This window comes from Rhinolophus ferrumequinum, chromosome X, assembly GCF_004115265.2.
Source record: "Rhinolophus ferrumequinum isolate MPI-CBG mRhiFer1 chromosome X, mRhiFer1_v1.p, whole genome shotgun sequence".
Lineage (NCBI taxonomy): Eukaryota > Metazoa > Chordata > Mammalia > Chiroptera > Rhinolophidae > Rhinolophus > Rhinolophus ferrumequinum.
The window spans coordinates 114,153,633-114,181,214 of record NC_046284.1 but is presented as its reverse complement, the minus strand read 5'-3'; the positions used below and the strand labels follow the sequence as shown (position 1 = coordinate 114,181,214).

The 27,582-nt window shown below is 42.5% G+C and overlaps 2 protein-coding genes across 6 annotated transcripts in view; one reads left to right on the top strand and one right to left on the bottom strand.

Moving 5' to 3' along the window:
• Positions 1-27,582, bottom strand: part of CTPS2 (CTP synthase 2) — a 99,250-nt gene that overhangs the window by 25,104 nt on the left and 46,564 nt on the right. For all 5 annotated transcript variants that reach the window (XM_033106687.1, XM_033106678.1, XM_033106693.1 and 2 more), the window contains one exon: positions 9,459-9,555. In XM_033106687.1, coding sequence (XP_032962578.1) covers positions 9,459-9,555 — 97 coding nt within the window. The remainder of the gene's footprint in view (positions 1-9,458; positions 9,556-27,582) is intronic.
• Positions 21,793-25,743, top strand: S100G (S100 calcium binding protein G). Its single transcript, XM_033106721.1, has 3 exons — positions 21,793-21,938; positions 22,453-22,596; positions 25,483-25,743. The coding sequence occupies exons 1-3, from the start codon at positions 21,873-21,875 to the stop codon at positions 25,585-25,587; spliced, it is 315 nt and encodes a 104-aa protein (XP_032962612.1). The 5' UTR covers positions 21,793-21,872; the 3' UTR covers positions 25,588-25,743.

Below are 27,582 nucleotides of genomic sequence, written 5' to 3'. Positions count from 1 at the left end.
CATGGAAAAACACATTGTTACCCAATTAAAAAAAAAAAAAGCCTATCCTTTGACTCTAAATTTGACCTGTAAGACTTTACCCCAGAAAACAGAAATGAGGACAGAGATTTAACCACGAATATGCACACTGTTGCGTTATTTAACAATGAACAACTGGAAATAAGCTGAGCATCAGGGAAGAGAGGACTGCTGAGAGAGGACTGCTGGGTTAAATGAGAATACACCTATACCAACGCTCTTGGTATGCCAACGGCTAAGAGTGACACGTGGGGCTTCTTAAAGATGCCCAGGTTCCTGCACATGCTGCAGCCCAGGGCAGCATCTTGGGCATGATCTATTTGGCAATGGACATGGCGATCAGTGGGATGGCCAGTGACCACAGTGTCAGCTGGATAGCAGTGGGGTCCACCACCAGACACCTCTCAGAAACAGGCCCCACTGGAGCAGGTGGAGAAGCGGGGTGGCCTAAGCACCAAGTGGCTTACAGCACTGGAGCAGTCGGAGGGGCCAACAACTATTCCCCCAGTACCAGCCCTCATGACACAGACCCCAAGAACACAGCCAAGGGACGAGAAGACCTGCCAACAGTGCTGGAACATTGTCAAATCCCAACAGAATCGTGAGCCATGCTCAGTTCAACAGGCAGAGGATTATCTGACTCTCCAAGATATCATGCGGCTGTGGAATAGGGTGCCTCAGCCAAGAGAGACCAAATGCCTGGTATCTGATTTGAGCTTTTGACTTGGATGAAGAAAATCCAAATAGATTGTATTCTCAGTATGATCAATTCTCACGACTGAACTTCTATTTGCGATTCTGTCCATACAGTCTGAGCTCCCTGGTGATGATATTAACGACAGAGAGTACTTAAAGTAAAGTATGCGTTTTAGGAAAAAAACAGGAATCGTGGGGGCAGGGAGCTCCTTTGAGAGAACTCTACCATGCTACCCAGAGGGGGGTCATTCAAGACAGAGCCTTTGTCCTCAAACTATCAGTTCATAAAAATGAAAGAAAAAAATGGAAAATAATAGCACAGTAATGCCAGATATGTTGCCAAGACTTGCCCTGGCTGGTGGACTCATTTATATTCCCTGTGTGGCCCTGGGGCCAGACTGGCCAGCTGCTCAGTCCAATGTTGATTCAGTGTTTGTATCCCACTTCCAGCCAAGCATATGGTTTCAGACTAGCTTTCTGAAGCCAGCACTGGGGTCTTCATGTTTTGCACCCCCAACTCTCCTCCCATAAGACACTCCTGTTGAAACCTGAGGAACCCTGTCTCAGGGCTCTCAGCACTAGGAAGCTTTCAGCTCTGGGAGCGGTTGGGGTTTTGCCATCCCTTCTTTGACTAAAGCCCAGCCATCTGGTTTGGTGACCTGGTCAAGAGTTCAGGCTGTGAAATCAACTCAGTGACTTTCTAACAAGTGACTTAACCTTGCTAAAATTCCTTCCCCTCACACAAAATGCAGCTGGGTCTTAAGAAGAATAACTGAAATGATGCACATAATATCTTAATTACGGGTGCTTAGACAGTGCACAGCCAGGGCCAGATACTATCTTTCTCCTTCTCCATTTATTACTTTTGGATTTTAGTTTATCATTCCTTTAATTTTTATAAAACATCTCACTTCATTTCAGTGTGTAAACTTGTCCCCTTTCTCTAATTTTATTTTTCATGATGTGCTTTTATCTCAATTTTCTTGTACAAAAATGCTAATTTTCTACTTTAAAAATGTTAATCTTCGCCTTTACCTTTACATTGTAGTGCTACATTCTTTTTCATTGTTTATATGTTCCCCCCTCTCCCTGGTTAGTATACTTATCCCATTTTTAACATCTCTTTTCTTAGATTTTTTTTGGTATTCTACTGCTAGTCCATATTAGCAGTAGCAAGGCAGCAGACCAGAGGGACTGGAGAGAACCTGAAAAACAAAGATTCTGCCTGCCCCCCTCTCTCTCCCACTGTCCTAGTGGGACCCCATGCCTAATACTAGGTCACTAACTGAAGTTTAGCTGAGCTTTGAGAGAATCACAGGTCAATACGATAAACCCTTCACAGTATGATCCTAACAGCCACACTTGAATAGAGCTTTCTCAGGGCAAGGCACTGTTCTAAGGACCCACATGTATGGCTGATTTAACTCTTACAAGAACCCCATGAAGTGGGTACTACTCTGATGTCCATCTGACAGGTGCAGAACCTGAGGCATAGCAGGGTAAGAAGCTCCTCAGCGTGTGACTGAGAGCTGGGGCCGGAGGGGCCTCTGACAGGGCAGTGTGGCCCCAGGGGCTAGGCTGTGAAGTGCTCCACTAGTTGTCCTGAGTGAAGTGCTCAGCACAGTGACAGTCCAGTAAGGGGGACATGAATGCCATCTGTTGTTGATGTAGGTGATGTTGGATCTGCTGGCAGTTTCTGAGTGTGGGCCGGGATCGTGTCCCGTGAAGCCGAAGAATGGAAACATGGACCAGGGAGAGGCAAAAAGTTTTAAAAACAGGATAGTTTAGTAGAGGCAGGAGAAGAGGTTACAGCTCCCGAGCGGGAGGGGGTCCCGAATGGGGGTGCCCGTGACTGAGGCAAAAGCTCTTACTTTTATACCTTCCCTTGCCTGCTTGGGGAAGGGGAGCTGTTTGAAGAAGGGAACTGGCGCCTCCTAATGAAATTCGTCTACCAGGTTTGTTCTGCTTGCCCATCCTGAAGGAATTAGCAAAGTAACCCACTCTTATCTATCAGATCAGCTCCGTTTGTCAGGCCAAAAGGAATTTTATGATTAACCTCAAGGCCTTGTTACATTATGTCCTGGAACGAAGGAGTGATTTCAAAACCTGAAGTTTTAGGATATGGCTGCCTTTGTTTATTCCACCAGGGACCTCCCTGTCTACCCAGGGACATGCTAGCTAACCTGTACCATTGTTACGATTAAAGGAGCTATGTCTCAGACCTATGAACCCCCATACTAACAAATACACGTTACGAGTGGTTTCCTCAGAAAAAGGCAGGACGAGGCAGGGAAAAGAGCCACCCTGTAGCATGGACCATTCATGGGGAGGCTGGGAGGCTCACCAGCTGACACACTCCTGTCACCAGGCCCCACCACGCTCCTTTCGAATTCATGTCTCAGCACAACAAATGACTGTGGCACGGACTTTCCGTGTCCCTAAATCTCTGGCAACCTCTTTGAAACTGTTTCGTAAATCACCTCATTAACCCAGGATTTTTGTGTGGTGTGGTTTTTTTCCTTAAACTTCCTAAGAATCTCATCACTAGAACTCGAAGCTGTTTTTCTCTATCAAGGCTCTGATAAGAGATAAGAAAGCAAAAGCAACCTTTCCAGCCCCTGAAAATTTGTCTTTTACCCCAGTTCTTTTAAATTTGAGATTGAACCACTTGGCATTTCCAATGCCATGAATTTTACCCAGATCCTTAAGACTGGGACTCACTCAGCCCTTCCTGATTCGCCTCTTGCCTCTGTTTTCTCAGAACAAAAATCTTTTCTCTTACAGTGAAGCAGAACCAAGCGTTTAGTCAAGTCCTTCTACTTATTATGAGAAAATGCAGAGAAGGTCCCCAAAAGGAATTAAGTCTTTTCCTAAAGCGTTCAATTTCCACCTGCCATGTCCAGCCAGCTTTGCCAGCCTCCTGCATCCTAGACTCTGCCACATTGCCCGTGGCATCACCCAGAGGAGCTCTCCATGGCCTCCTCTGCCAGCTGACATCTGCCAGCACTGAGTCAAGTCTCACTATCTCCGTGTCATCTGCCCTGAGGATGAGGGTCACCTTCTCAGAACTCTGAATGGAAAATCACCAGGACCTGGTCTCCAGTTGTGTACGCTGCCCTGCAGGGGGCTCCTGATTCCTTCCAATATGTCCTGGTGCTGCAATCTCCACTAGTCTGGACACCCCTAGAGAGCAAAACGGCTTCTACTCACTTTTAAGGACACCCCTGGCCCAGCCCAGTGCTCAGGGGGTGGCCCTTTCCCTCCCACGCCTCCCGGAGCGCTCAGGCCTCCTCTGCACCCTTCTATCCCCACACATTCCTCTGTTCCTAAAGGTAAAGGCTCCCTAACCATTTGGGTGCTGATTTGGAGGGCGGAATTACACAAATTACATGTAGAATTCGGGACTACTTTAAATTGGGTTTTCTCTACCTTTCCTACCAGCACACATACACCAGAGTACGCCGTATTCAAACATGGTTACCTGACTGGTCTGAAAAACATGTTCTTTCCAGTAGGTGGCACTTTTGTTTGAAAACCACACTTGGCACAAAGACTTGCTTCCATTCCAGGGCAAGTCTTGGCAACATTTCTGGGACCTGACAAAACATTTAAGCCTGAGGCCTGGAATATTTTGGAAACACATCAAACAAGCTGTCAGCTGTCCCCTGAATGAGCTCTGAACTTTGTCTAAATTGCTATGTACTTTATTATCTTCCCATCTCTCATGCTCAGCTGAGCCACAGGCAAAACAATAAAGTTTACTTTTGGAGTCTTAAAACCCTCTCATAACAAAGTTCCTCAGTACTCTCTCTGGCTCCCCTCTCACCTGAGCCTGACCCCCTCCAACTCTAGCCACACCTCATTCTAGATTTCTCACACTTCAAAGCACCCTGTTTACTGCTTCACTGCTCTGTACCATTTCTCCCTGCTTTTCAAAAACCATCGAATGAGTTAGTCAACCAAGTAAGATGTCACTATAAGTAGACAAGTCCTACCATCTACATTCCCAGATAAAACGTGGGGCTCTTTTTCAAATTGAGGTGTAATTTATATGGCATAAAATATACAGATCTGAAGGATAAAGCATTCGACAAGTTTACCAATTGTAAAATGTGTGTTTTAAGAGTTAAATTTTGGAGAGTGAGCAATCGTAATGGCGAGCTGTGGAGCCAGGGCAGTGTGTTCCAATAGAGACTAGAAACTGTACAAGAGTGGCCAGGCTTCTCCTGACCACACAGCGACCGTCAGCCACTTCCCCAGCCTCTGCTCCCTCAGTTGAAAAATGCAGGCAAGTGGACAAGTAGGGAGATGTCTTTGAACCCTCTCCAGGAGGGTAGCAGCCTTCTTCCTCAGGCGTGCTTCATTCAGTCTGCCCTTCTTCTGTTTAGTCCAGGTTTCTGCAAAGCATGGCAACCCCCAGGCAAAACAATATTCGCTTGACTGTTTTTGTTCAGTCTTTGAACTAAGAATGGTTTTTACATTTTCAAATGATTGAATAAAGTCAAAAGAAGAAGAATATTTCACGATGCATGAAAATGACATGAAATTCAAATTTCAGTGCCCATAAATAAATAAAGGTTTATTGAAACACAGTCTTGCTCATCCATTTACATATTTACCTGTGGCTGCTTTTATACTACAAGGGGAGAGTTGAGTAGTTGAGACAGAGACCATATGGCCTCCAAGCCAGAAATGTTTACTATCTGGCGGTTTAAAGAAAAAGTTTATGGACCTCTGGTTGAAACCATTTAGGTAATAGACTTTGGGCAGGTAGATCGCTCCCTTCTCATGTTTAGTCCTACTGGAGACTTGAGACATGGGCAGTATACACACAAGTAAATCAACATTTTTTGGGGGGGAAGTTTCTACTCTGTAGCAGTGGAATAGAAATGCAAAATAAAGTACAATAATAAAGGGTTCTTTTTGTACTTGCTAATAGAGCAAGAAGAAAAATACTAAATATACTAGCAAAAAGACTAGAGAAAGCAAGAACACTCCAGTACAGTTAATGACATTATGAACTGGTTCACCTCTTCTTTCAAACAATCCGGCAGAAATATTAGTCATAAAAGTGCTCATACCCTTTGACCTATTAGTCCGACTCTTGGAAATCTACCCCAAGGAAATAATCTAAAGTACATAAACACTGTGTCAAGATGTTCCCGTCAGCATTTTTCTAACAAAATGTGGGGAACAACCTGAAATGTTTAACCACAGGAAATGAATCCGTAAATTACAGTTCCTTAACTCAATTAAAAGTTGTTTGCCCAAATAATAGACATGAAGACTAGATACATGAAAAAGTCATGCTACAATAAAAGACTGTATAAAAACTAAGCATGATAGATAAAGTTTGGAAAAGGCCACGAATATGCAACTAATACTTAGGAGAAGAGTTAGAGATACACAGTTTGGAAAAATACCTTATTTCTAAAGACCCTTGAACCAGCTTTGACAATTCCACATACATTGTCATCAGTCCTTTATAAGAAAAAGCATTTCCAGACCAAGACCACACACACACACACACACACACACACACACACACACACACGACACTGGACAGAAGTGAGCCTCTGGGAACACATTTCCTACAAATACAGAAAATGATGATTACCAGTACTTTTGTCCAAATCAATTTATTTTATGCCTTTGTCCAAATCAATGCATACTTATAATCTCCACTTCAGAAAACTCATATTAAATATGCACAGCTTTTTGCATGTCAATCTTTCCTCAATAAAGTGGTTAAAAAAAAGAAAAATCAAATTCATAGTTTTCAGGTGACTAAGAAGAGAAGAAGAATTGTTCTTAATGAATATAAAAATTAGATTCGGGCCGGCCCGGTGGCTCAGGCGGTTAGAGCTCCATGCTCCTAACTCCGAAGACTGCCGGTTCGATTCCCACATGGGCCAGTGGGCTCTCAGCCACCAGGTTGTCAGTTCAATTCCTCGAGTCCCACAAGGGATGGTGGGCTCAGCCCCCTGCAACTAAAATTGAACACGGCACCTTGAGCTGAGGGGCCGCTGAGCTCCCGGATGGCTCAGTTGGCTGGAGCGCATCCTCTCAACCACAAGGTTGCTGGTTCGACCACCGCAAGGGATGCTGTGCTGTGCCCCCTGCAACTAGCAAAGGCAACTGGACCTGGAGCTGAGCTGTACCCTCCACAACTAAGACTGAAAGGACAACAACTTGAAGCTGAACGGCACCCTCCACAACTAAGATTGAAAGGACAAGAACTTGACTTGGAAAAAAGGCCTGGAAGTACACACTGTTCCCCAATAAAGTCCTGTTCCCCTTCCCCAATAAAATCTTTAAAAAAAAAAAAAATTAAAAAAATAAAAATTAGATTCATTCTAGTTATACAGCCATTGTGTCTACCAATATCTTTAGGCTTTCATACTATTTCAAAGTATTGTCCTTTACTTAAAAAAAAAACAAAACCCTCTTTACTTTCCTGTTTTTCCATTTAATCCAGAGCATTGCAATTACTGACATATAATTCAAATATAAAGAACGAATAGTATCAAAATACTCTGCATCAAAACAGTAAGTTATTGTCACAGGCAATGTGGCCAAATGCATTTTGTTCCTACCATTCTTGTAGAAATGTGCTGACTAGGAAAAAATGTCTACAAAATAAATGCGCTGCCTAGAGGAAAAAAAAAAAGTCCTACAAAAGAAATGTGCCGACTAGGAAAACAAACCCCACAAAATACTATGGTGCTATTTGTTTTTATATTTTTATGACACTCAATAGAGTCAGTGGTCTTATGCTTATCTCTATCTCCCACACAACCTTTTTGGGAGACTTGTAGAAGACCTCACACAGGTGGGAGGGTAAAACTTTATGCCTGCAGGGGACTTCAGGTTCACATATGCCTTTTGCAAACTGTGAAGCATAATTGCAATTTAAGGCAGGCCTGGAAACAACCCAAATGTCTATCAACTGAGGAATTGATAAACAATGTGATATATCCATACAATGGAATATTATTCAGACCTAAAAGGGAATGAAGGACTGGTACATGTTACAACGTTGGATGTACCCTGAAAATATGCTGAATGAAAGAAGCCAAACAAAGTACCACATATCATATGGTTCCTTATATGAAATGCCCAGAAGAGGCAGTTAGTAGATTAATGGTTGCTTAGGGCTGAAGGGGTGACAGTGATAGCTAAAGGGAACAGAGCTTCTTTTTGAGGTGATAAAAATGTTCAAAAATTGACTGTCGTGATAGTTGCACAACTCTGTGAAAATCAATAAAAAACAGTAAATCGTACACTTTTAACAGAGAGATTGTATAATATGTAAATTATATCTCAATAAAGCTGTTTAAAATTTTTTTCCAGGCAAGCAAAAGATATTAAGCAATGAGCTTTAGTGTTATGTTTAAAAATCGTCAACATTACTTTTTTGTCTAGTGTAAAGAAAAACAAATCCTAAATCAGTCTTATTTCTATCAAGACAGATAAAATTTTTAAATATATTAAATACATGCTCTTTTTCAAAAGCTTAGTACAATTATCACTGAAGTTTTTACAGCAGATGCAATTTTAAAACATTAAATTTCTAACTATTTTTTGTCATTTAGGCAATCATTTGTACAAAGTTTCAAAGTATTCGAAATCACCTGAAAGCCAAATAATTGCTGCTAATAGCCACAAAGAGAAAAAAGTCTTATATTCTTAAAGAAAAAAGTCACTTAGAGAACAATGTCTGTTTTCTTATCCAGAGAAAGTTGGGAAAGGTGTGCACTTTGAAACTTTTCCTGTTTCAATTTCCTTCTTGCTAGGAACCTTTCTATTCCTTAGAAGCGGTTTATCATCCTTAAAGGAGAAACCCATGTTTCTGGTCTTATTCTTCCTTGAGTTAAGAAGGCGTTTTTCTCAGGTATCCTTATAACTTCACGGGAATGATGCTGGGCGCCCCAGGGACCTGGGCTCCCTCCTCTGCAGCTGGCCCTTTTAGCACTGTGCACGTCACCTTTCCTCTCACTCTTTCCACTTGTTCAGGGGCCCCAAGAGGGTAGGGCTGGTATCTGTCCTGGTCACTACCATATCTGCAGAATCTAGTCTGGTGCATATGGCACCGAGTACACACTCGAGATATATTTACTAAACTGAATTAAGGGCTTTGGGGTTTTTTCACATTAAGTTCTTCTCATAGAATATGTTAATCTATGGGCAAAATTCCACAGAAGTTAGAATAATCTCATCTGGAGTAGAAGACCAGCAAATATCAGGTCAGCAGATCAGCAAATATGACCACATCATATTTTCCTCTCCCCATGCTGGACCTACTGGGGGAACAGAGAAATATACTGCTGAGGCATAACTGCCCTCCTCCTCAAGAAGTCCCTCAATTAGTGGCTAAAACCAGTCAGACATGAAACGATTAAACAGGGAGCGGGTTTCAACACAGTGGAGAGAAGTGGATTCAAAAGAACCGAATTGGAATCAGGGCTTGCCAGGTGGACGGCCATCTCCAGGAGCACTGCAAATCACAAAGCAGCACGCTGGACAGGGTATCGATGGGGATCAAATGAGAAGGGGCGTTCATGTGTGTTCTCCCAACCCTTCCAGGGAGAGGAATCGGGAAGCAGGAGGACCAGCCAGGTTAGGGGGGATAGGCAAGAGGAAGTCGGAACACCTGAGGTTGCTGGACGGGAAGCGGGAGAGGTGGAAGGGACAAGGCAAATGACACCAGACGTCTTATAAAACAAACGATCTGAGAAACTTACTTAATATCGAATTTTCAGTTTTGAAAACAGTTCTTCTTATTCCCAGCCTCATTGTTCCTCCCATATTGCCAGGGTTGTGTTCCGGCATATCGATCACCTTAGAAAACAAAACAAGGCTGGTTTTGTCATCTTGTAAACATGTAATTCCCCAAACTTCAAGCTCTACTTTTAGAGGAATGATCACTGCATAAGGATGTTCCATAAACAATAAAATCTGAGGCTCCTTCCAATTTTCCTATTCAAATACAGCCATATTTTACACAGGCCTCCCAGTTTGTTTCCTTTTCGTCTCTGCTTCTCATCTTTCATTCAAATCACTTGTAAAAAAAATTCATCAGGAGCGTCTTTATGACCTTCCTCCTGTCATTACTCAACTTGTCAGTTCTGGGCAATGTGCACACTTCAAGTTCTGGATGTCTATCTGGGGCCTCCCACTTTGGTATTCACATCCCTCCCATAATAACCACCCTCTCCCACAGCCCACTTCATTTCCTACAGATTTTCCATAAGCAAATCTGTCAATCCTTGTGGAAAAGTATATCAGAAGTACTTATTTGTCGAAAACCATTAGAAGGATTCTTTAAAAAAGGGGGGGGGGGAGGTGGCTAGTTGGCTCACTGGTTAGAGCGCAGTGCTAACCAAGGTCGCTGGTTCAATTCCCACATGGGCCAGGGAGCTGCACCCTCCACCTCCACAACTAGATTGAAAACAACGACTTGACTTGGAGCTGATGGGTCCTGGAAAAACACACTGTTCCCCAATGTTCCCCAGTAAAAAAAAATTAAAAAGAAAAAAGTAATAGCATCCATTCTAACACACTATACAGGTCAGAAACCTAAGCGTCACCTTGGGTCTCTCCCTCTTCGTCACCCCTCATACCCAATCTGTCAAATCCTATCAATTTCCCCTCTCCAGACTTCCTGCATGCATCCACAGCTCCGACCACCACCCAAACCACAGCCCCTCACCCAGGCTACAGCCAGAGCTTACTGACTGGTTGCCCCACATTCGCAAGGCCCTAGTCCACCCTGTACGCAGCAGGCAGAGTACTTGTGCTATTGTTCCTGCTTGAAATCCTTGACTACATGGTATCAGTCCAGCCTAGCCCTCCAGACTCACCTGCCACGACCTTCCCCTCACACCCTGAGCTCTGACACCGTGGCCTTCCTTCAGTTCCTCAAGTGCTGCTTCTTTCCTCCTGCCATGGGGACTTGACACATGCTATTTTCTCTGCCCAGAACATCTTCTCCCATTCCCCTACCCTCTTTTTCTAAGTGACACCATCCTCAACCTTGAGATCTTAGCTCAACTAGCCGATCTGAGCTTCTATGGGAGCGGATGTTCCTGGGCGCCATAGCCGAGTCACGGTCCTCTATCTAAGCCCTCCCCGCCATCGCACTTCCCTTAGTTTGTGTCTGTACGGTGCTCTGTTAGACTGTGAATCTTTGAGAGCTGGGACAGTGCTGTTTTTCCTAACTTTCGCATTCCCAGCCCCCTGATTTGTGGAACTGCCACATGGCATCGACTGAATGAATGCACAAATGAATGAACTCAGACTAAATAATTTCAGATTTATTTTTATGATTACTTCAGAAATTCAGAAACCTGGTTTTTATGAGAAGCTTGTTCTCGTTAGCTATGCTCTGTTTTCTCAGTTCTGTTTCCTACTGTCTCATGGTTTTGTGTCATCTATTTTTTTAAAATTTTATTACATTTACTGGGGTGACGTTGGTTAATAAGATTATATAGGTTTCAAGTGTCCATTACTATAATACATCATCTGTATACTGCAGTGTGTGCTCACCACCCAGAGTCAGTTCTCCTTCCATCACCATATATTTGACCCCTTTCACCCTCTTCTACCTCCTCACCCACATCATCCATGTTTTTAAGTTGTTAGAACAGACTACAGTTCGGTGAGTAAACCTGTTCTAATGGAATTGCTCAGGCTTCCCTCCCATAACCTTTGCTTCTGTGTTGTTTTTTTCATACCCTAAGTGCTACATGTTGCTCTATAAGAAGCCTTAACTGGAATTCCCTGAAACGAAAATTTTCCAGGAACTTGACTGATCTTATCAGTGCCCCAGAAGAATTTTCCAAGCCATCTGAACTCTGTGCCCTAAGTATTGCTCTAAGAGTCACAGGGGAGAAAGGGTAGGAAAAAAAAATTTATTACACATCTTGCATCTTGTTGGTGGAGTGCTCTGTTCTGAAGTGCTCTTGCCTTTGGCATCTCTTTCCTATCTTCTGTGGTTGGCTAATTATGCCTAGATTAAGTATTACTAGAGTGAGGTGACAGAGGGCATTAGCTTCCAGTTTGCAAGTGCCCAGCGCTGTATGTATTTTCTAGGAAAGGTTCAGGTGAGACTGCACTACCTGCCAGAGATTTGTAAGAAGTCCTAAGTTTATTCACAGCCTCAATTTCCACTTACGTTTAAGACAACTTGAACTGTCTTAGGAAGACCACAGCGATAAGCAACCCCTGGTTTCCTCTTACAATTGTACTGTGATTCTTCACCACTCTTATTTACTGCATGGGGTCCATCTACCCAAAAAGAGTCTTTTAATGTAGTTTGTTCAGGTATTGGCACCTTTGGTAGTCAAGAAATGTTCTAATGTGAACCACTGAGAATAGGATCAAATGACTCAACGAAGAACAGGAAAGCCTGACTTACTGCTTACTTGGGATGAACTGGACAAACACCTCAAGACCGGAAAATATTTCCAAAATTAAAGTGGGAGGGGGAGAGAAGGAAAATGAAGTGGGCACAGGGGCTGCCCAAGAATGTTAAATACTCTTCCAACATAGAAGGAAGCCTAGAAATTCCTGGCAGAGCAATATGAGAACATTATTTAGAAACATGGAGGTAAATATCAGGAGAAAAGGCCAGAAAAGTTGAGAGTGGTAGAGAGGAAGTGAGGATTACAGAATTTTTTCTTTAAAGGCCTTTTGAAACTGTGGGCATTTTTTTTTTTTTTGGAACTGTTAGTTTTTTAAAACTTTGTACGTGGTATTATTTTAATGAAAATACAAATTTACAGCCCAAATAGTGAAATGTATTATTTAGGTCTTCCACTGGGGTATTAGTTCACATTATCCCTGCTGTTTTCAGAAGCAATAAATATAACCTTGTCCTGAAATGATAGCACAGAAAGAAATCCCAAGGTGTGACAACCATGCTGATCTTCCTACTAAAACATGCTATAGCACAGAAACCAGTGGAGAAGGAAGAAAATGATAGAGAAAAGAGGCGGGAGCAGGTGGTAGGAGCTTTCCAACTCTGAATGATGCCCTGAACATCAGCGAAAGGAGAAAAGCAGAGCCAGAACTGACAGGAGAGTTGCCACTCTCTCTGGCCTGGCTTAGGAGGCCTCATCGTGGGATGCCCAACACACAATCAGTCAGAGAACATCCTGGCCGGGCACAAGCTGGTGGGATCGAAACACTCAGGAACGGGAAGGTTTGAGAAGACAGAGGCCAAGCCTGGCCCAACCAGCTGCCTTGGAGAGCTATCAGGCAATCCTGCAAGCTGTAAAGCTGACAATATGACTGCCTCGTGGGTTAGAAGCCACCTGATTGAGCAACAAAATTAAGGAAAACATCTTTGTTCCTGGCATTCCTTCCTCAGAAAGCCTAAGAGAATGTCACAGTTTCAAAACATATCGTTTATCATTACTGGGGTGGTAAAAGAAAAAAACCTTGAATATGCTTTAGTTTTAATCCCAACATTTCCCAAATTCCCTAGATCTTGCATCTAAGAAGAAAATGCCTTTTCCATTGCAAAAGGATTGCTTCGGCCCACTCTGATTTTGCCTAAATACTGGCTGTCATCTGAGTCCTACTACAGATCTGTCCTTTCTTGGAACCGAGCCAAATAGCATAAGAAAAATAAAAAAGGATCAATAAGTAACGAATATTGGTGGTGATAAAGCTTTAGATGTGAAAGTACCACATAAGGATAAATATGCACTGATTAACCTTTACTGAGATTTCTGCGGGCCATGATAAAAGTGTAATGGGTTCAACACTTCATACGTCCCAGGCGCCTTAAACAACAAAGTCTAGGGTGGTTAGGCTCTCTTATCAAAGATGAAATTCCTGAGTGGCAGCACATGAAGTACCATAAGCCTTCTGAGCGACCTTAAAGAGCCCTGGTAAGGCTGGCTGCCCTCACGTCCCTTGCCTTTGGATATTTCATTTGGGAACACTGGAGGAGCCTACCGCCCAGCACACCATTTCTAATCTGTTAGGCAACACACACAAGTGATTCTCTCAGACTTTCTAGACTATTCCTCAAGTATTCCTTACAAGGATTTCCCTAACCTGTTCCTTTCCTCCTGCCCATTAGGTTTTCTGTTCATTTTTTTTTTTCAAGTCTGCTTCTGATTTTGATTCTCTATGAGTCATCATCAAGTCGAGTATAAAGTATGAACCAATTTTATATCAATATTATGTTACCTAATACTGTTTCGCATTGCTAGCTACAATAGCCTCCCATCATTACAAATCAAATCTAAACTCTTCCATGTGGCATTCAGGTTCCACCTCATTCAGGAACCATCTAGCTTTGCTTTCCGCACATATTCTAACTTGTGGTTTCTACCTCAGCCTGATCGGTCCATTGCTGATGGCCCCTCTGCTCCCCTCCCCACAATCCCACTGCACTCTTGACTACTTCTCCTGAGATGCCTTCCCCCACGATTCCACAAGGGCTCATGGATTAGAGGCACCCTCCAGTTCTCCTACTGCTCCATAATTAATACCATTGTTATGCTCACCCTACCAAATAAATAACCCATAAACTGTTAATTCATTTTCAATCAGTCCTTATGTCAAGTTGAATAATGGCCCCCCAAAAGATGTCCAAGTCCTAGTCCCCAGAACCTGGGAATATGTCACCTTATATGGCAAAAGGGACTTTGCAGATATTAAATTAAGGCTCTTGAGATGGGAAGATTATCCTGGGTTATCTGGGTGAGCCCAATGTCACCACAGGGTCTTTATAAGAGGGACGAAGGAGGGTCAGAGTCAGAGATGGAGATGTGACAATAAAGTAGAGAACAGAGAGACAGAGATTGGAAGAGGCCACGTTGCTGGCTTTGAAGATGGAGGAAGGGGCCATGAGAAGACAGCCTCTAGAAGCTGAAAAAGGCCAGGGAACAGATTCTCCCCTAGAGCCTCCAGAAGGAACACAGTGCTTCTGACCAACCCACTTTATACTTCTGAGCTCCAGGACTGTAATAAATGTGTGTTGTTTTAAGCCACTAAGTTTGTGGTAATTTGTTACGGCCGCGGCAGGAAACGGATACAGCCCTTTATTGTATACAACTTTAACCTCCTCCCTCCTTTCATATATGTGCCTCCTCTCATAAACTAAAGTGAGGGCTCATCTGTCTCCGCCAGCGTTCAGCACAGTCTCAGACTCTGATCAAGTGCTCCATAATGAGCTCTCCCTGGATTTTTATCAAAAACTAAGAGAGGAGACTGAGGGACTAGTCGGTGGGCCTAAGAGCAGTGGAGGGGTCTGAGATGCCGTGGATTGTCCCGACCTGCAGGTGGGTCACTTCAGCAGACAGGAGGGGAAGGCAGCGCCCTGCTCTGGGTCAGGGGCGCTGCAGTGCCCAAGCCTGTCTCTCACCTACCTCCCTTCCTGTCTTCCCAACCTGCGGCATCGCGGAGCAGCGTGAATGGAATCTACAATGGTGACCCCGTTGAGCAGTATTGTGAATATGTATATACTGTCCAGTCTGGGTTTTGTTTGCGGGTTTTTTTGCCTTTTTTTTTTTAAGGAGGGCGCAGCTCACAGCGCCCCATGCGGGGATCAAACCAGCACCCTTGGTGTTATTAGCACCACCCTCTAACCAACTGAGCTAACCAGCCACCCCTCCAGTCTTTTGAACTTGTTTTTTTCCACGAGTAGAAGAGGGGCCTATGTTACTTCCATTAGGAAAAGAATGTTTTTATACTCTCGGGTGTGACCATAACATTTAAGTCTAAGTCCTACCTCTGGGCCTCACACCAACATTGGCCAGCTTTCCTCACAGAAGTCCCCTTCCTGGCTGAGTGTGCAAGCTGGCCCTGAACTTGGACTCCACCTCCACAACTCCCGGGCGATGTGACCTTGAGCAGGTCCTTGAACGTCTCTATAGGCTGCAGGTAACAGCAGTACCCACTTCACAAGGGTGCTGTGAGGACTTCCCAAGGTATTAATAGGTCAGGTGTCAGGGGCAGTACACAGCCCATGGTAAAAATGAGCCCTCAGTAAGAGCAGGCTACAATGAAGAGGCTTCTGGGAACTCAACCCCCAGGGCAGCACAGACAGGCCCGAAGCCTGTGAGCCTCACAGCCCAGGCAAAGGCTGGACATACAAAAGAAGGTGAGCTCTGTCGGAGGACACAGGGTGCAGGCAAGGGGAAGGGTGCTCCCTTTTCGGGGCATCTGCACTTTAGTCAGGGTTTCCTCTAAATCGCAGAATCAAAGACAACACAAACTCACAGACAGCATTCCACACTATTTGTTTTGCAGGGCCTGGATTCTGACTCTCTACCCTCTTCCCAAAGGTGCTTTTCCAGGCACTCTGCCTGCTGTGGACTTCAAGTGGAATAACATGGCTGTGGTGCCCCGAGTGTTTAAAATAAGTGACTCTTGGCTCTCCCAGGAAAAACTTAAGTCTGTCCAAAGATCAAGCAATTGAACAGAGGTGATAAATAACCTTTGCCTCTCCATTTTTCCATTACCAATCTTATGCCTGTCATTTTTTTCCCTTCTCTGGTTTCAAAATGCACTCTTTTGAACACACCCTGTATTTATCACCCATGTCCATATATTTTTAGTTAATGTTTCATGTGAATGTATATTGGTGGATTTCATGTTTCCCACTGCAGGTATACCCTTACATTTGAGTCCACAGGTAAAGGGAAAAATAGGAGACAGGAGATGTGACTGGCAGAGGGAAGCAAGTGAAAATTGAAGAAGACCCACAGGTAGTTTTTCAAGTTCTGTTAGCATTTACTACAAACACAAGTTCTGACAATAAGTAGCACTGGGCCTATTTTAATCAGAGGTCTTCCCTTGAAACAAGAGATTTGTAGCCTAAAAGACTGTTAACCAATACTGTTCCAAATGTTTTTCTTGGAGTTAATTTTATACACAGACACACGTGTCATTATACAATACATGCCACGTTTTTATATATAACATGTTATCAGTCATATAATACATAGTTATTAAAATCATATAGCTACATGTCATATAGTTATTAAGATCATATATAGTTATTAAAATTATTTCTTCAATACAGACTCAAGAAATATAACAACTGCCATGTGGATTCTAGCTCACAAGTGGTGATTTGAGAGAACAGATGATAAGATGCTATTTCAACAACTGGGGGGGGGGGTTTGAATATGGGCTGTGATAATGGCATTGTGGTTGTGTAGGAAAATGTCCTTGTCCTTAGAAGATGCTGAGGCATTTAGTGTGGAAGTGTCTGGATGTCTGTAACTGATTCTCAAATGATTGGCAGGGGGGTGGGAGGAGTGTCCATCCATAGAAAGAGAAAGGAAATGTTAGCAATTAGTGAATTTGGGCAAAAGTTGATTGCTGTTCATTGACTACTTTTGCAAATTTTCTATAGTTTTACATTTTTTTTAAAGGTATTAGAGGAAAAGGATATTTCTTATGATCGTTCAACAGAAGCCTACTTCCTCCCAGGTAAAACAGAGTATAAGTATAAAAACACCGAAAAATCGATAAAATCTTGATTAAAATACACTGCCATAATCAGAATATTTTTGTGTAAAAATCTTACAACTAAAAACAAAATACCTATCTTTCTTTACTCCAAGAAGGGAGTTAATACATGGTCAATACAATGCATACCAAAGTAAAATAATCTGTAATAAAAGCAAGAATAACATATACAAGACAGCAAAGGCGCATGGAATGATAAATGCTTAGGATTGGCAGGAAGCTTTTAAGGAACTCTATAAGATTTCACATTTGTCATCCAAGGTAAATAAGTCCCTAGAATTTTAGACTAAAAAGCATCAGAGAGAAATACAATCCAATAGTTCAATCTCAATTTGTACATAATGAAGGGTCAGAGAAAATTACACAAGTGTGGAAGTATTTAGAGCTGTAAGTGCTTTTAAAGTTGATCTGGAACCCCTTCTTGTGAGTTACAATCAGTATTAGATCAATGCCCTCTGAAAATGTCCTAGTTCTTTCATGGAACTCTTTCCAATAGAAATAAATTTAGTCTCCAATTTTAAATCCTGGCAATTCCAAAAGTATTTCCAACTGAATAAAAGCCAAGTGTTTTCACAAGTTTTCAGAATGATTAACAAAATATATTTGGTAAAGAAAAGGGTAATAAGAAATAAAAAGCAGATATGGAGATGACAAATAATTTAAAAGTTGAAAAATGACCATGCTACTTGGTAATCTTGCTTTGCCAAACAGAACTACAAATTATTGCGCATCTTCTTCCCACTTCCTAAACCCTGACAGCATCTGAATAGGTGAGCAGCTAGGTGCTGGGGCCACACTAAACCGCTTGGGCTAACTGCAGGTTTCTCCTGGAATCCATCTTCTGCTTTTTGCATTTTGAAGCTCTCTGGACTTTATTTAGGAACTGTTTAGAGAGGTTTTTTTGTTTGTTAAAAGGCTTTCTTTGTCTGTTGGTTGTTGTTTGTCCGTGAGTACTCGATTTGGCATAGCAGCCTGATTTTCTTCAGGACCAGGTTATCTTTTGAGACTAGCTGGTTTTCGTCCAATTCCTTTTGGAACGGGAGCTATTTCTATTGAAATTAGTCGGCTTTTGGTTGAGTATTAGACCGGACTGTCTCATTTTAAAAAGTGCTGCTCAGCCTACATACACACAGGCTCTCCAGAGAGCCAGTTGTTTCCTAGAATTGGCTTGTTAAGCCTTCGGCCTGATCTTCTGTGATCAGACTGTTCTAGAATAAGGCTGGCTGATTTCTGCCCTGCAGGTTGCTTGAGGTGTTGTAGATACCTTTGGACCCTTACTCTAGAGAGAAGTATCTGAAAAGTGGATCTCAGTTATTTAATACTTTAAGACCATCTCTCCTTCAGGGACTTTTCATGCACATACTTAACTAAATGGACAGATACGATCAAAAGTAATTCATAAAATCAGTGGCCACTGTGACGAACTTTTGAGATTCTCAAATTTAATTTTCCTAAAACCAAACTGGACAACAATAGTGCTAAAATTGGCAAAGCTGAATGGAATACCTAGTTTGGATGGAAGTTTGAGGCTTCCAAATGGGACCAAGAATCTGAAGTTACCTCTTTGCAAAATAAAGTTTTAGAATTAACAGAGGCTACTGAACTTTTAAAGAGAGAAAACATGGCTTCCCACATGTCCTTCATCTACAGCGCTGTCTTGTCCTTGCCCTGTACTCCACGGTCTCAGGCTCCATCTACGGGTACCCTATTCTATGAATACTTTGCCTCAGGCTTCTTCTCCAGCATTTTCAAGCTCTTTTTCTCCAATTCCTTTGTTTCAAGCTCCACCTCAATGCCATCTGATGCCGTCTTGCCATCTACTATGGCTTCCTTATCCCCAGACTCACCTCTGTGCCTCCTTCCCCTGAATTCTCTCCCACTCCTTCCTCCTCTGAACTTATCAGTATCTTTCCATTTGAAGTGAAGCCCTCTGGGGATCCTAATAGACCTCAGATTTCATACATTCCCTGGACTAAAGCTGAGTTAGGAATTTTCTAAGGTAACTGAGGACCCTCACAAGTTTGCTGAGAAATTTGTTATTGTTATTCAGACCTATCAGCCTGAGTTTTCTGATTTGTATCAGTTAATTCATACGTTAGTTGGTGAAGGCCAGGCTCGATATTGGATGAGAATTGCCCAATGGGAACATTCTGAAAGGGATTTAAAAAAACAAGCCTCTAATTTGTTGAGAAGAAACTTGAGAATTCACTAGAGAACTACACGGAGCAATTCCTAAGGCTTTCCCAAAGCCCGTTGATAGGAGCAAAATTCAGACTTGCTCACAAAAGTCTGATGAATCTGTTCATAAATATTGTAACTGACTTCAGGTCACTTTTAAGGAAAATTCTGGCCTTTCTTCAGATGTTGATTTCACTTGGATGACCTTTAACTCTTTGTTTGTCAATGGGCTGAACCGAGACCTTTCCCTCCTAGTTCAGAAAAGCAGGATGGAATGGGAGACTATGTCCACCCTAGATTTGGTCAATTTGGCTAATCAGCGTGCTCATACTCTAGATGGGCCACTTAGAAGTAAGATTACCAAGACTTTTCATTTTCAGCCTTGGCAGATGAAAGCCCCAATATGAAACCAAAAGACTCCCAGTTTCTGCCATTTTTGCAAGGAGCCAGGACGTTGGAAAAGGGACAGTCGCAAGTTTAAATGCTTCAGGAGCTCTTGGCTTGTAATCAGACTTCTGACCACCCTTCCCAAGGTCTTCCCCATCCCCAGTGATGGGGCCCCAAGGAACTACAGGGACTTTTTCCAATCTCCCCTCTTAATTGGCTTGGAGAAACTTCTCTTCAAATTAATAATGAATCTCTCTCTTATGACAAAAGCTATGTACGTATTACTAAAGAAGGACAGTCTTGACCCAATTTCCTGGGAAGAATGGGACAACATAGTAGCCTTTAAAGCCTTAAATGAGAGTTTAATGATCCTTCCCCCTAACCCCCACCCCCGTTTTTGGACATCCCAATGATCAGATCCCCTTTTTCCTTCTTGTATATGAAAAGGAAAGGAATGCCCTTGGGGTACTCACCCAGAAAACATGGGGACCACCATAGACCCCTAGGGTACTGCAGTCAGCAACTGGACCCTGTGGCACGGGGATCCCCCCTTGCCTTAGAGCCATTACTGCCACTGCCCGCCTGGTTAAGGCCACAGAGGAAATCGCTGTGGGATTCCCTCTAACCATCTGTGTGCCCTATGCAGTAGAATCCCTTCTGAATTCTCAACACACTCAACATTTTTCAGTTAGCTGCCTCCACCTCCTATGAAATCCTTTTGTTAACCGATTCCCATATAACTCTTTCACATTCTGATAACCTTAATCCAGCTACTCTTCCTCCCTTCTGAGACGGATGAAGCCCTTCTTGACTGCCTGACACCAACGGATCACCTCCTGACTTTTCATCATGATTTGGAGGAGGCTCCTCTGGGTAAAGCTGATTTCTCATGGTTTACAGATGGTTCATATTTTAAAAATGAAAAGTGGTAAGTACTATGCTGGTCATGCAATTGTAGCCCCTTTTGAAGTCCTTGAGGCATTTTTACCTTTGGGTACTTCAGCACAGCAGGCTGAGTTATTTGCTTTCATTCAGGCTTGTATTTTAGCCAAGGGCAAAACTGCCAGCATTTATACTGATAGTCAATATGCCTTTGAAGTAGCTCATGATTTGGGAATGCTATGGAAGCAATGTGGCTTCTTTACTTCCAGTAAGGAAATAAAACTTAAAACGGCCCATATGTTCAGGAATTATTGGATGCTATACTTTTACCTGCTGCATTAGCTAGTATTAAGATCCCAGGGCATTCTAAACTTGACTTTGAAAGCTAAAAGAAATCACCTTGCTGACACTTCTACAAGGAACGCTGCCCTTACAGGCATCAGCAGCAGTCAAACCTCTTTCGTGGTCCAAAGGGATATTTCCCCAGTTGATAACTTAGAAAAACTGGCCAGAAAAGCCCAACAGCTTGTTTCAGAAAAAGAAAAACAAGTTTGGAAATCCAACAATTGCTGATTTAATAGAAGAGAAAGCTCTGGTTCGGACCAAATAACAACCCAGTCCTACCAGAGACTCTGAAGTTTCCACTCTTAATTACTGTATACGCATTAAACCATTGGTCCACTGACAAAATGATAGCATTTATGAATCAATATTGGTGGGGAGATATATTAAGGCCGTGAAAAGTGCCTGCCTTACTTGTCCCACCTGTCCAAAGTACAACCCAGGAAAGCCTGTTCGCACTGCCCCTGGACATTTTAAATTACCTAATGGAATATTCACGGTCTGGCAAATAGATTTCATATAGTTTCCCCCGTCTCATGGATACACATATGTTTTAGTCATGGTCTGTATGTTTTCTCACTGGGCTGAAGCTTTCCCTTGTAGACAGGCTACTGCCTCTTAGTGGCTAAAGTCCTGTTAGAGAAGATTATCCCTACCTGGAGAACTTCAGTGATCAAGGTATCCATTCTACTGGTCAGGTGCCTCAACAAGTCTGTGCTGGTTGGCCAGTTTTACAACACCCTTAATTATGAGGTTTATGCAGTCTTAAGATTGGATTTCAAAAACCATTAATAATTACCTTTAAATGGCAAACGAAAGGAAAATTTCATCATCAGGGTGGTGTGTCTATCTGTACAGACTATAAAAGTCGCATGATCCTGCTCAGCTCTCCACACTCCTATTTGATTCTTCCAGCTGCCTCGCTGTTCAGGGACCAGGTAAGTGTCCTTCTAGTACTACCTGGAGGTCCTTCTGCTGCTACCTTTCAGAATGGTGTGAAAGAGAACAGCCTGGAGAGAAAGTGGGTTTGTACCAACTAAAGATATTACCAGTAATTTAGAGGCTAGAAGCTGTGGTCAGGTTCTTCAAGACCACAGCCTACAGAGTGCAGACCAGGTACATAAAAAGTAAAGAATGTCATAATTACTAAGTGTTTGGCTCCAGGGACTATCTCCTAACAGATATACTCTGAGAACAGACAGACATTTAACATATTGTCTAAGATGCTTATTTTGTAAACACATTGGCAGTCACTGGTACAGCTCCCACAGTTCCCACTCCCTCTCTTCTCCTCCTCCCCGTCTTTCTTCTCCCCGTTTCCCCAGCCTTTTCTTTACTGGCCCCCACCTATGGCAAGGAAACAGCACAATGGCACTCATGTCCTGCTGGTAATCATCAGTATAAAACTCCACTTCAGTTTTTTGGTAAGTTAATTTCTTTCCCAATTTACAGGACACCAAAATGAGTGCCAAGATGTCTTCTAAAGAACTGAAGAGCATTTTTGAAAAATACGCAGCCAGAGAAGGTGATCCAAACCAGCTGTCAAAGAATGAGCTGACACTACTGATTCAGACTGAATTCCCCAGTTTACTGAAAGTGAGTGCTCATACAGAGCTGGCTGAAGTGGGCCTCTGAGGGTGGGAAGGGAGGGGAGAGGAAAGGACGAGGGGAGAGGCTGAGGTCTGTGATATGGATCAGAGCTCCGTCTGGAGGGAAGCGCACAGCAGCCAAGGTGCAGGCATTGCTGAAGGGAGAGCACTTAAACATGTGCTTTCCTCCCCTGGTTGGGCAGGCCACATTTTAGATGGCAAACTCCTAGAAAGCAGGGGCCAAGCCTTCTATCCCCCACAGCCTTAGCACACAACTCTCCAAAGCCAGCCATAGTAAGTGGAAGCAGCGATGGCACTTTTACCAAGCTAGCCCTGGAAGACCCACAGGTCACCACGCAAACACACTAAGGTCTCCAGCCTGGATTCAGCACGTCTGTGCCAGGCTTTAGGAAAACAAAGAGGCCAGTAAAATAATATTAGTTGGCACTGGACATGCTTCACTGTTATAGGTAGAATCTCTCAAAAAGACCAACACTGACTTGGCAGTCTGTTAAAAAAAAAACCCAGCTTCTGGCTGACAAATTATCCTCGGTGAAAACCCATTTATATTTCAAACGCATTTAAAGTTCTGTTAATTTGTGTTTAGCGATAAATTTGTGTTAAGGAGGCAAACATGCATATCTCAACCACTTCCAGGAAATGATACAATTTCTTTAGCCATAAAGAACCATCACATAGTTGTCAGAATCAAAATGCATTTAGAGGCAGTAAGGAAGAGAGAAAGGAGCATTCTCTGTGTTCTGATATACTTTCTTTGCTTTGCAACTAAAAACTATTTTCAAACTGGAAGGAAAGCAATTGTTACGTCCAACTTGGTCACTTTTTAGCCGTAACTTCAAAAGAAAGCATTTGCTTCCCAGATTTCAACCAGAAATGTCCCTTCTGCCAATATGACATGTAAGAAGTTTTCTGGTTTCAGTTGTTGAGGAGGTTTCTGTTTCTAGAACTAAAAAGAAAAACGGCTGAATTCAATGACCTTATAATCCAATATCTTCTCATTTTTCTTACGGTTGAAATATAAAATGACTTTAAAAACCAGTTAAAGGCACTAGCAGAAAAAGGGAATTAAAAATTAAAACAAAGTTTTCTGGAAAAAAAATTAAATTCTAAAAAACCTCTTAATTTTTTCCAAAAGGAAGAAAACTAATAATAGGAAGGAATATAATGATAAAAGAAAGAAAAATAATAATCTGACAGGAGAGCCTAGGCAATCAAACAAGTTGTTTTAAACGGCAAGACTGGTGAAGTTTTCTAAATTTTTCCACATTTTATGTATTTCCCATAAAAAGTCCACATGACTTAAAATTTGGATAGCAGTAGGAAGACTAATGGTAAGTTCTGAAAAATCTACTTACCAAGTCATGTGCCTGATTATATTTCCAAAAGGATCACTAAGTTTTTCCATGCTACACTCTATTTACATCATCACCTTGCATGGTTTAGAATCGAGTAACTGCTTCAGGAAAACAGTGTTTGGTAATAACTAACTTATTACCAAGTTAAGTGCTCAATAACTAACTTACAGTTTGGTCTTGTGATCATAGCAAAGTGCCAAGTGTCTTTGTAGGAATCTTAAGGGTTAAAACATATCTTGATATATAGGTCTGCTGCCCGACTGCGTGAACATAGTTAACACGACTGAACAGTACACTTAAAAATAGTTAAGACGGTAAATGTTATGTTATGTGAGTTTTACAATTAAAAACATTTTCTTGAAGCTGATGTATAAAACAAGCTGTTATTTCAAGAGGTTTCCCAAGTACTGTTTTGCCACAGATAGACTCTTACCAGAAAGTCAGAGCTGTAATGGCTTTAAGATCTGAATTTTTGTAATGGAGATAAGATTTAATATTAAGGCTGCTTAAGATTCTACAGGCTGCACATGATCTCATGTAACATCTCAAGCAGTGGCTCTGAGCATGGCTGGGCCTGGACCAGGAACATCCACACCGCCTGGGAACAGAATACAGATTCTCAGGCCCCACCCCAGGCCAGGTGAATCAGAAACTCTGGGAGTGGGACCATACACTCACTTTAGTGTATTTAGTGGGACCCAGTAAATACAAAAACCAATCTGTATTTACTAAGGTTAGCAGGCCCATCCAGTGATTCCGATGTGTACCAAATTGTGAGAACCACTGATCCAAAGTCATCTCACATAGCACAGAGGTAGGCTGCCACCAAGGGTTTGGGGAAAACAAGGTGGTTGCTAGTTAAGGGGTTGGGCTTTAGAGTCCATGTTTGAACCCCAAGCCCTCTACTTACCAGCTGTGGGCCCTGGAGTAAGTTAGCTGCTGTCTCAGACCCTCGGTTTCCTTATCTGTGAAGTGGATCTCCCCCACAGGGTGGTTGGGAGGATTGCACAAGCTACGGGGAAGCCCTTGGCACAGTACCGGCCAGTAGCAAGCTATGCGTGCTGCCTCGGTTGTGTGCCAGCCCAGCCCTGGCGCCAGCCACAAATCCACCTCCCAGGAAGCCTTGGGGCAGAGGTCCTCAACTGTTTGTGGGCCATAGGCCCCGCGGCAGTCCAGTGAAGCCCTCAAACTCCTCAATAGAATGTTTTTAGAGGCATAAAGGAAAATACATTAAGATTAAATAGAAAACCAATTATATGTATTAAAATACACATTATCAATATTAAAATAATGGGTGATATAGAAAATAAAAAAAGGGTAGTCCATCCTGTGACATGGAGCAGCACTATAACTAACGTTGGTTTTTCCACCTCTAACTATCAGTAGCATGTAATTGAAAACTCAGCTACCTTCTTGGAATACAGACACAGAGCCTCTAATTTTGGAAAATGTGTAGCAGCAGACCACTGATTCATTTTCTCTCCTCTCCCCATCTCATCCTTTCTGTCTAACACCAGGGTCCAAGTACCCTAGAGGACCTCTTTAAAGAACTGGACAAGAATGGAGACGGAGAAGTTAGTTTCGAAGAATTCCAGGTGGTACTGAACAAGATAGCCCAGTGAAAGAAAAAACAAAATATTCTGATGACCCAGAGAAGAGCACCTGACATGTGGCCCTATTCTACACAGAGTTCCCAATGTCTCTGTTTAATTCTTTTCAGTTATAATAATCTGGCAGTGATATCCAATTATTGCTAATAAAGAATTTCTTAGACATGCTTCACCTTGTCTATTACTGACCCCAATAGTTTAATAGATTTGAAAGTAACCTTAGTGTGATGCATCTAGTTTTATAGAGTAAAAAAACAAAAGAAAGAAGATCCAGAATGGTTCCATGATCTTGACAGAGACTACAAAGATGGTGCCAGAGACTTGGAAAGAATCGTGGCATGTCAAACCAACTCCCTCCACTCTTCCACCAGAATAACCCTCTCCTTCTCTCTCTCCCCGACTACTTAGTGCTCGCTTCATTTCCAATCTCAACTCTAGTCGATAGCTGGTGAGAAACTTACTTCAAAAAATAGACACTTGTCTTTAAAGTCATCTCCCAGAACTCGGGGTGCTTTCTGAATCAATGACCCTCTCAGGGAGTAGAAGGAATACGGCACCAAGAGTCAGTTCTGTTCCATCACTAAGGGGGCGGCCTTGGTTCTGGTACGTGATGTGTAAAATAAAAGGGACAGGAAGACATAGGGCCCTCCCAGCTCTGGCACCCTGTGCTGCCGGGACTCTGGGTGTCTGAGAAACAGCTTGCCCTCAAGTTTCCCTTGTGGGGTCCAGCTGTGGGGAGGGAGGTGGGGAGGAAGTATGGGAGGGAAGTTTAACGGGAAAAACAACAACAAGAAAACTGACTTCTAACCCTCCACCAAGGAACAAAGGAGATTTTTATATACAGCGAGGGAATGTTTAAATACAACCTGGATCATTCTAATTCAACACAAGCAACATTCTCATGGCATCAAAAGCCCTAAACATTTCTAATGACTAATTATATTCCACTGTAGGGATACCCTATAACAGTCTTAACTATTTCCCCATTGTGGGGCATTTAGATTATTGCCATTTCTGATTCTTTTAAACAATGTCATAATGAGTACCTGTTCATATCTCTGTCAACATATCAGATTTCCTTAGGAGAATTTCCGGGAAGTAAATGTCTGACTCAGAGGGTATGAATATTTTTACGGTTTGTGAAACAGACCACCTAATTGATTTTCCAAAAGGTTGTATTGATTCATATTTCTACAAACAGGCAGGAAAACGCCAGCTTCACTCCCCAGACAGCATTAGTCGGTCTCATTTTAACAACTTTATTAGTCACAAGAGTACACATCTTTCATTCGTTTCTGATTTTAATAGGAACCTCCTACCATTTCCCCACTGAGTTTACTGTTGGATATTGGTTTATAAAAGATATTCTTTCATGTTTAAAAATTAGCCTTCTCTTGCTAGTTTGTTATGAGATTGTGAGCACCAGCGTTTAGCTATTGTAGATTGCCTATTGAGCATGTGTAGTGATATAAGCGTTCTCTGTTTGATCAATATGATGCGTTAATCAATTTAATTCCTGAGACACACTATCCAGCCATGATCGATTAATCTTTAGTGCTTTTAGACACTCTAATATTTTATTTAAGTTTTTCACATCTTTATTAATAACTAATATTAGTCTACAGCTTGGGGTTTCATTTTTTGTTGCGTGTGCTGTGTTGAGTTCTATTATCTACGTCATGCTAGCTTCCCATTTTAGCCTATGTCCTAATTGCAATCAGCCACTTGCAGAGTAAATACACATGATCGCTTACAACTCCAACATATACAAAGCACCTACTACGGGCAAGGCATTATACAAGATGCCTTAAGAGATACCCATTTCCAGGTCTCTGAAATCCTAAGTCAGGAAGTCTGGGATCAGGCAGGCAAGGAAAAGGCTTAATGGAAGTAGTATTTCAACTGGGATTTGTAGGAAGAGGCTTGAGGGGAGCCTGCATGGAGGGGGCAGCAATTGGCATTCAAAAGGAGAGAAAACACCCCAAGTAAACACATCATGTCCAAGTG